We start from the raw sequence: 9,246 nt of genomic DNA, 5'->3' as shown, positions 1-9,246 counted from the left end.
GGGAATTTATTTCACTTTTGTAGAACTCACTTCAACACTGGTTGGACAGCACTCCACAGCCCTGCTCAGCATGATCCTGGCATCCTCAGGCTCCTCCAGCTCCACGGCTGCTTTCCACAAACGCACCGAGTTTGGAACATGCTCAAGGGCTGGAGAGGCAAAACAATGTCAATCATGATAAAGTAGTTTACCAAAGAGAACTGTATTTTTCAAAGATGATATACTAAAGGATTTGCCCTGTTACAGATGAAATTTCCTGAAAGAGGAAGGAAGAGAACTTTACTTACATTGGCTCTTGCTTCAACAATGAGAATTTAAAATCAGAAAATAAAACACTTAATCATTTTAATTGGAAACAGGTTTTGAAGAGCCAAGGGCTTTTTTTGCTGTACAAGCTGTAATTGCATCCTCCTCAGTAAAGCACCTGCCTGAACAAAGCCTCCAGCCCCAGCAAATGAGCATATGAGGATCTTCAAAACTGGGCAGCTTAATCACGCTGGGTCTGCCTTTTCAACAAAGGAGCATCTTCAACACTAACTCATAACACAACCTTGTCCTTTAGATGCTGAAACTGCCCCTTCACAATTTAGTTTTCCTTTAAGCATCTCCTGACAGCTTATGAATCATCTTCCAAAAGAATTGCTGTCCTGCTATGCAAATATAAAACAGAGGGATGCATAAAAACTTCAAGGTATTGCTGAAACTAACACCCTAAAGCCCTGAGTACAACATGTGCTTCCAGCAATCCAATGTGGGCTCCATCTGATTAGGATTTCTTGAGGTTTCCTTAATCTTGTCCAAGAGTTAGCTACTGCTGGTAGAGCTGCATTCTCTGCAGCCTGTCCTACATGTGCTGCCTGAAATACTGAACTCCAAACAACCAGTTTTCTCAGCCTGTCTCTTCCCACTCTCATATCTAAAAGAGAGATTGAGAAACCTAAGGGTTTTTTTAGCCTTTTGTCACTACAACTTGTACCCCAGACTGCTGGTATGAGCTGCATTGCAGCATTAGCTTCACTGCTTCCATGGTGACTGTCCACAAAAGTGCCATAGTAACAGAGGACTGAGCACATCCTTCTTCACTAAAGCATAATCACAGGGCCACAAAAATGGGTGGGAAAAGCCATCTAAACCTTCTTTGAAACTAGCTGGGCTTGCAAGGCTGTTCCCTGAAGCACTGCTGCAAAGGCAGAGGCACATAGCTGAGCCTCAACTCAGAGTACATCCCAGCTCTGCAGAAACACAGAGATTTACAAGCAGTGAGCACTGAGGATTTGGGCATTAACCATTTGTCTCCAAGTCTGCAGCAGCAGGAGATTTTCCTGAAGAATTTAAGTGAATAATGTCAGCTTCCAAGAGCTGAGAGCATCACTCTGCAGGACAGAACATGTTTTCATTGGATTTTTAGACCTCGAGATGCATTTTAACCACTCAGCTTGCAGACTCTCCAGTCAGACTGAGCCTTTCAGAACTCCAGAGGTTCTACTGGATGGTAGGAATGCACACAGCCAACAGAGAGAAGAAACACATTAAGAAAGGTCACATTTCAGTGACATTACCTGGCAGCCAGACATTTTTATTTGGGGAGAAATAATGGGTTATACTGCCACTTACTCAAGGCTGTATACAAAAACAGCTCCAAGCACCATATTACTGATGCTCCCTAGGCAGCAGAGGAGTACTGTGAAGCTGTTAACAGGAAGAAACTGGGAAGAGAATGATAAATCCTGTTCCATGCCACTAACAGCTTTGTATCAGAGATTAAGTAGGTGGTTCCAAAAACTGAAGTGAGATGTTTTTCTCTTTGCAAACACAGTGTTTAAAGCAAAGCTCAGTACTTAGTGGGTAAGTCACTGCTCTCACACAAGATGCTCCCCCATCCCTGCTGGACCCACAGATCTACTTCTGCTCCTGTAAAAGTGTTTTTCTGTTCAGCATCTATGGCTGTTAGTGAGAAGGACAAACAGTGCCACAGGAGCAGCACTTCACAGCACTGCTCAGACAGTGGAAATTTTAAAAGCTACTGAATAGTTAATATCTGAACTCATACAAGTTCAAACCCAAGAACCTTGAAGTGCTTTTCATCCACATGCAGCAAGAGGTCGTTGCAGCACAGATGTGCAATTAACATGCAGTAGTAAGAGGTAGGAGGTAATTAATTCCTTTGAAGCCAAGCCATTCAATAGTGTAGACTGCTTCACCATGATTTAGTAAGTGTTTTAAATCCAGACCCTTATCCCTGTCTAGATTAAAGTCAGGAGACAGAACTGATAAAATTCAATAGTCATGAAGGATCTAATCTCTGTTGATACAGGCACAGCTACTTAAATCAAAAAAATCATCCTATGAACCTGTGAGGAAGACCTGGGCTCAGGACAACATGACCAACTGCCTCTAAAGAGACAATTGTTTGGAAGACACAGTAATTGCATAAAGAGGAAAACCTCCCAGTGCAATGGAACAGCAGATGTCAGCTTTCAGGTAGACACCAGAGAGGAAGGCTGTCTGTCAGGAACACAGCACTTGCTACACTAAAGCAAAGCCCATGGTCCACCAGGCTCAGCAATATGAGAATCCCCAAGGCCCCTAGAGCTTCTCCACCCGGAACCACTGTGGTCTCTAACAGGCTACAGGCAAGCTGGAACTCAAACACAAAGTCCAGTATCTTTCCCAAAACGTATCACAAGGTGACAGCTAAAACATCCTTTTGTCCTTAGAACATCTTTTTTTAATTGCTTTCATCTACTCATCTAACTTTGATCATGCTGGAATTGGTTTTGGCAAGTGAAGTGTCACTTTGCAATTGCTCAGTAATAGCAGCTTTCCACTGAAGGATGTTTTACAACCACTTCCACACCTCTGCTCTAGCTCAGCAGCAAGTGCCACCATTAAGGCACATGTCAACAACTATATTTTCACCATGGAAGCAAAAAAAAAGGTTTTAAACTTATGGACACACCTTGAACAACTTACAGTGCAATACAAACAGTGCAATACTCCAACTTCGTTCCCTGACCCCACAGCTGCTCTCACCTTTCCTAAGGACACGTTTCTTGGCACGGATATCTGTCTCCAGCTCTGCTGCTCTGATATAGATCCTCACAGACTGTGGAAGGTGACGAACAGCCTGGGCCACAACAGCCTTGGCTGTATCCCCAGGCTGAAGTCGAGCAGCTTCTAACCAAACATCTTCACTCTGTCAGAAAAAACAACCAAACTTCCTTTATATCAAAACAAGAATATAAAATCAGAGCTTCTGGCTACATTGGTGTTTTGTAATACTGCAGTTAGTGAAGCTGAATCAAGCTTAACAGATTCTGCTGCTCGTTAACCACAACCTTTTCCTACTATCCTGCAAGGATCAGCAGGGAAGAAAAGCAATTCTGACCTTGGGGCACATCTCTGTTCCTTTCATGATGAGGTTTCGAGCCACCTGGAGTTTGCCAGTGACCTCCTCCAGTCGGGCTGATGCTATCCAGGCTGGTGGATGGTGAGGATTGGTCTCTCGTACAGATTTCAGGAGCAAACGAGCTTTTTTGATATCACTAAAGGAGGAGAAAAGACAGGCAGGAAAATTTCAGCATACAAGCAAATAATTCTCCTGAACCAGTAAGTGCCAAACTCACATGCACAGTGACTGTGACCTCAAATTCTTCCACACTGGTGACACAAATCACATGCCACCAAAACAAGCTTACACATACACACTAACACAGCAAGATTGCAATGAAAACGGGTTAAGTATTTAAGCAAGATTTTGGGGAATTACAGCTGGGCACTTGCAGTTGAAAGCTGATAAGCTCAACCACTGATGTAAGTCAGGAATTAGCATCAACACCCGCACATCACTTTGACTTAAATGACAATTTTTCATGAAACAGAAGTCAAACATCAGGTTAAAGAGGTTTTCAGAGGTAGTCAATCAAGCCTAAATTAGCAGCACACAGGTACAATTAACCAGGTTATTTCCTGGCTGGCAGCCAGCCACACACTCTGGCATGGAGATAGGGATAGAATGGAAACAATCCCCACAATTGATGCATCCAGGTCAGATGCTAAATACCTCAGTCGAAAGACTATACCAGACCTCATGTTGAAAGAATTCATCCTCAAAAACTCACCTGGCATCTCTTACAAATTAAATGCTAGCTGAAAGCACCAGCTCACACAGATTTCCATTTACATGCAGGATCACTGCCATTGCTAAGAGGATAAATCTGTTAATCCTTCTTAAACTTACTTGATATCTCCTCCGTGCGTGGGAATCATCGAATTCAAGTCTGTCAAATATCCTTTCGGATCCACTACAGTCTGTCCACTCACAGAGTCTGATACCTAGGGAAGTCAAGGCAGAGCTACTGAAATGACCACTCATAGCCCCAAACACACTAAGCAGTGGAAAAGACACTGCAGCTGTACAAGAATCCTAAATATCCATCTGTTCTCAAAAGCAAGAAAGGAGGAAAACACAAAGCTGTGTTTATTAGCTTTTTTCCCCCACTTCTAAAATACACAACTTTAATGTTAAAAATTTAGTACTGCTGAAAATTCAGACAACAAGCAGCTTGGTGACAAGCAGTCACCAAAAGGTCTTGCAGCCCTGCCAGCTCAAGCTCTTCCTTGTAGTTTAAACCAGTTTTAGATGGGAAAATCCATGGAAAAAGAACAAAGTCAACATTTTAAGAGTAATATTTTTCAGTATCTTGTCCTGCATCCCTACACAGGACAGAGGAGATAGTTCCCTTGGTAAGACTACCTGTGCTGTTTGCCTCGAGTCCACCTCTGGCACAACCAGGCAATCTGTTCTCCCATAATGGCCAAGAATTCCAGGGACAAACTGTTATTTCTAAGGAAATTCTATTCATGTTGAGGGCATGAGATTTGGGGAGGAGGAGTACAAAATTATTTCACAGCTCAACTGTTCTTGGGTCTTCTAACACCCAAGAAAATTCAAGACTTTTCTAGCTAGCAGTACATCAATCCCAGGTATAGCTGTAACAGATCCACATCCTTACCTGGCTCAGCCTCATATCCATCAAGGTGTTCCTGGCTTGGCCAATCTTCCTCATATCCAATTCACCTGTTCCAGGTGTCATTAAGCCTGGAGTCATTCCTCCTGGGTATGGAGTATTCAAACCTCCTGGGTATGGAGTATTCAATCCACCAAATTGCTAAAAGTAAGAGTGAGAAATTTATTCCTCAAACCTCTTCTGAGATTTCAGAAGTAATTCAGACTCTTGGCAGATCTGCTCTTCCCCAGCAGCTGCAGGACAGAGATGTCAAACCCACACAGGTATCTCTGCTATGGCTTCCCTGGATCACAAAACATTTCTTGTACAGGATTTGGAAATCTATAGGTAAATACTTAAGTTTAGTGAAATAAATAACAAGAAATTGAAAAATTCAAGCACAGGCACCTGAACCTGGCACACTGAAATAGGAATATCTGCACAGCAGCCCCATGGACACCTGGAGCCAGCCCAGGGCCAGTCAGCTGCTCCTGTAACTCTACAACCACAGGAGCAACAAGCTAAATTACTTCATTTCCAGTTGACTGAAAGGCAAATAATTTTTAACACAATTGCTCCAGGGCTGAGCAAACCATTAGGGGAAACCAAACTTTATTTTGTGTTGCATTTGTACAAAATGCTGTTATAACAGAAACAAATGTTGGTTTTACTCACCAAAACTCCCTATCACCATTCTGCATCCAGAGAAAAGGAAAAGAAAACTTCCTTTTGAACGTTTCATTTCTCACACAAGAAGCAAACTCTCCCTGCCTATCCTCATGTTTCCTCTGGCTATGGGTGTGCATTGAAAGGCTCCAGCAAGCACAGGAGTGTAACATCCAGAATTCCTTTGACATTCTAAGCTTTTTGGTCAAATACATAGGGTTTTTTTGCTCAATCCCACAGTTTCACCCTCACCTCTCATTTAAAGCTTGCCCAGGGTTGCTGTGTACTCACTGTCTGACGTGGGTCCACAGAGGTGTGATTCTCCCCTGACTGTAAATGCTTTGCAAAGAAGCTGTCGGGGACAGGAGTCAGTTTCTCATAACGAGGATTCCTCTGACGCTTGTTCCTGGCATCACCAACCTCTGGAATACTCAGCCACTCCTCCTCAGTGACCTCTGCAAGCTTCCTCTGTTCAAACAGGAGTTGTCATCAGTATTTGCTGTACAAGTTTCTTTTTAGCTGCTCTAACTCCTTAATAGCCTTATATTCTTGAAATAATTCAAGATCAATTAAACACTTAAAAGTCAAATTTTTTTCTTCTATTCCAAAAGAATTAGATGCATTTAATTAGAATTTGGTTTTAGTCCAGGCTGAGATTCCGAATCAATTCTGTTATTAAATTCAGTGCTACAAATATTCAGATTAATCTCAGTGCCTGCAGCACTGAGTGGTTTATTACTAATAATTAGACAATAGATTAAACAACATATTTGATTTAAAAGCAGATTTAGAGTCAGGAGATCCTGCTCAGTTACTCCTCCAACACCAACAAGCTATTAGGCCCTCAGAAACAGAAGTGTAGCACCTTTGGCAAGGCATAAAACAAAAGCCTAACAGCAAAATCTGCAGGAATTTCACTACCTTGTCCATCCACAAGAACAGTGTTTATTCTTTCAACAGAAATTAATTGTAATCTGGAGAATAATGAAGTACTTGTTTGCCAACACATAAAATCTGAGCAAAGAAACACACACACATACAAAAGAACACACAACCACCTCTCACACTTCATAAAAAGTCACATATCTTTTGTCCTTACTTTCAAGTCTGAGAACTGCTGCTGAATTTTGGGGCGTTCCATACGGTATTTTTCTATTTCCTCCTTTTCTCGTTGTTCCCTTAGGAAAAGGAGTACTAAGGTTATGCTCAAAGTAACACTCAGCAAGTCTTAATCAAAGTGGTCTATTACAGAAAAATGTGATCAGTGCTAAGGCATAAAAAAGGCATTTTTTTCCCTAGCTTTGATTATCAACATTACAACAGAGATTTCTCACCAAATAAGACAATATTAAAGTCTCCAACCAAGTGAACTTCAGTCTTTAATCTCCTCTTACCTGTGGAGTTTAAGTAGTAGAACTCACTGTTGACAAGACACCTTCATTACACGACCTGTCTTAACAATTTCCACTGCTCTGTGCAGCACATGACATGTCCAAACCAGTCATTCAGCATCTCCCCACACCACCTTAATGAGCTATGGTGACTCTTCATGAACTACAGTGACTATTAATGACCTACAGTGAAGTAATTCAACCACATCCACTCCCAGAGCAAGTGGTCATCCTTAAACTTGAGAGCCACAAAGGTACATTAAACCAGGTAAGAACTGCACAAGCTTCTGCAAACCCAGTGCACAGGGACAAAATCTCAACTGGAAAATGGAAGAGGAAAATTCTAAAGCATAAATTAACCAGGAATCAGCCCATGCCAGTGCTGGAGTTTATCCTACCTTCTTTCTTTTCTGCGTTCATCCATCCTCTTATCCAAAGCTGCATAAATAGCATCTGCTTCCTCATCATCTTTTTCATAGGGACCACTAGAGAACAGACTCCCAGCATAGCCATTGAACTAGGGATTCAGAGAGAGAGAAAAAAAGAGGGAAAAAAGGCAGTTTAAAGTTCCTGTTATGTTCCTGCTACAGCCAAGTCACCCAGAGCACCAAAAATGCAGGAGCAGCTATTTCTGACAACATTGCATCAGACTAACACATCCCTAAATAAAAGCAGTTTCCTTCTGCCACTCTGAGTGTTTATTCTCCCACACCATTTGAAGCAAAACTGCTTCCAAATTGCTTCTCTTTCCAAATTGCTTCTCTTTCAAAACTGCTTCTTTCAAAACTGCTTCTATTAAGCAATAAATGAGATCCCAGGATAGCAAGGCCATTTTCTTCCATTAACCACTTTGAACAAAAAAAAACCAACAGTGAAAGCAAACAGAAAGAATATCAGTATTCAGCTACCCACAAAGGGATTTAAACACAAGAGACTACACAGACCACATAAGGGCAAATATATGTCACAGTATCTTTTAAGTTGAAAAAGACCTCCAAGATCATAAAGCCCAACCTTGTCAAAGCACAAACGCTTAGACTTCATTTGTGGAGAATAAAAAAATACATCCTCCAAAATACATAACTAATTTTTGTTGATGGAGCTCTTCCAAACACCCTCAGGGTTCTGTGTAAATAATTTAATCACAATATATGGACCAAGGCCACAACAAAAGTCTATAAGTACCAAGCCATTGTGTACACTGAGGTCTTAATAAATAAATCATAGAATCATAGAATGTGAAGGGGTTGGAATGGACCTTAAAGATAGTCTAGTCCCAACCCCTGCCCTGGGCAGGGACACCTCCCACCAGAGCAGGTTGCTCAAGGCTTTAGCCAACCTGGCTCTGAGCACTGCCAGGGTTGGGGGATCCACGGCCTCCCTGGGAAACCTGTGCCAGTGTCTCATGATTGTCACAGTGAAGAATTTCTTCCTAATATCTAATCTAAACTTTCCCTCTTAAGAAAGGAAAAAGGCAATGCTGTCTGCAAACTACAGGAAATTCTGGTCCTGAAACCTCAGCTAATCACAGGGCTCATAGCAAGAGCACAGAGAGCTGAGAGACTCCACTTCCTCTTGGGGAAAAACCTCTGCAGGATGATGAAAACTTCATCACCTCATCATAATTGGTGTCATTCAAGTCCTCATCATCATCATCTGCTGTCTGGTTCTTCTTCATCTGGTCCCCAACAGTTCTCTTCCCTGGTGGGGCATGACGGTCGTCCACAGGGTCGTTGGCATCGCGGGCAGGGCCAATGTCCGAGCGAGTGGTGAAACCTGTGGCTCTGGGGAGATAAACCAGCAGCTGTTTAGCACACTGCAAACCCATCCTGTCACAGCCACTGCTGAGAACAGGCAATAAAAACATCATTCTGCTGTGAGAACAGCATCAGACAGTGCCCATGGCTGATGTCCACGGAGCCTGAGGGGAAACATCCTTCAGACAGTGCCCATGGCTGATGTCCACAGAGCCCGAGGGGAAACGTCCTTAGAGTCATCGAATGGTTTGGGTTGAAAGGTACCTCAAAATCATCTCATTCCAACCTCCTTGCCACGGGCAGGGGCACCTGCCTCTAGATCAGGTTGCTCTAAGCCCTGTTCAAGTTGACCTTGAATACTTCCAGGAATGGAGCAACCACAGCTTATCCAGGCAGATGCTGATGCTCAGCCTTGCTGTAGAG

General features: G+C 42.6%; 1 protein-coding gene across 1 annotated transcript in view; it reads right to left on the bottom strand.

Moving 5' to 3' along the window:
• Positions 1 to 8,850, bottom strand: part of PRPF6 (pre-mRNA processing factor 6) — a gene marked incomplete at its 5' end in the record, with an annotated part of 23,344 nt that extends 14,494 nt beyond the window's left edge. The window contains 9 exons of the mRNA XM_009073998.1: positions 31 to 149; positions 3,034 to 3,196; positions 3,389 to 3,545; positions 4,241 to 4,335; positions 5,016 to 5,171; positions 5,967 to 6,143; positions 6,775 to 6,853; positions 7,465 to 7,583; positions 8,682 to 8,850. Of these exons, the coding sequence (XP_009072246.1) occupies positions 31 to 149; positions 3,034 to 3,196; positions 3,389 to 3,545; positions 4,241 to 4,335; positions 5,016 to 5,171; positions 5,967 to 6,143; positions 6,775 to 6,853; positions 7,465 to 7,583; positions 8,682 to 8,850 (1,234 nt within the window). The remainder of the gene's footprint in view (positions 1 to 30; positions 150 to 3,033; positions 3,197 to 3,388; positions 3,546 to 4,240; positions 4,336 to 5,015; positions 5,172 to 5,966; positions 6,144 to 6,774; positions 6,854 to 7,464; positions 7,584 to 8,681) is intronic.
• Between the last annotated feature and the right edge of the window lie 396 nt (positions 8,851 to 9,246).

Source organism: Acanthisitta chloris, unplaced genomic scaffold, assembly GCF_000695815.1.
Source record: "Acanthisitta chloris isolate BGI_N310 unplaced genomic scaffold, ASM69581v1 scaffold16144, whole genome shotgun sequence".
Classification (NCBI taxonomy): Eukaryota; Metazoa; Chordata; class Aves; order Passeriformes; family Acanthisittidae; genus Acanthisitta; species Acanthisitta chloris.
This window is presented reverse-complemented; position numbering and strand designations above follow the sequence as displayed.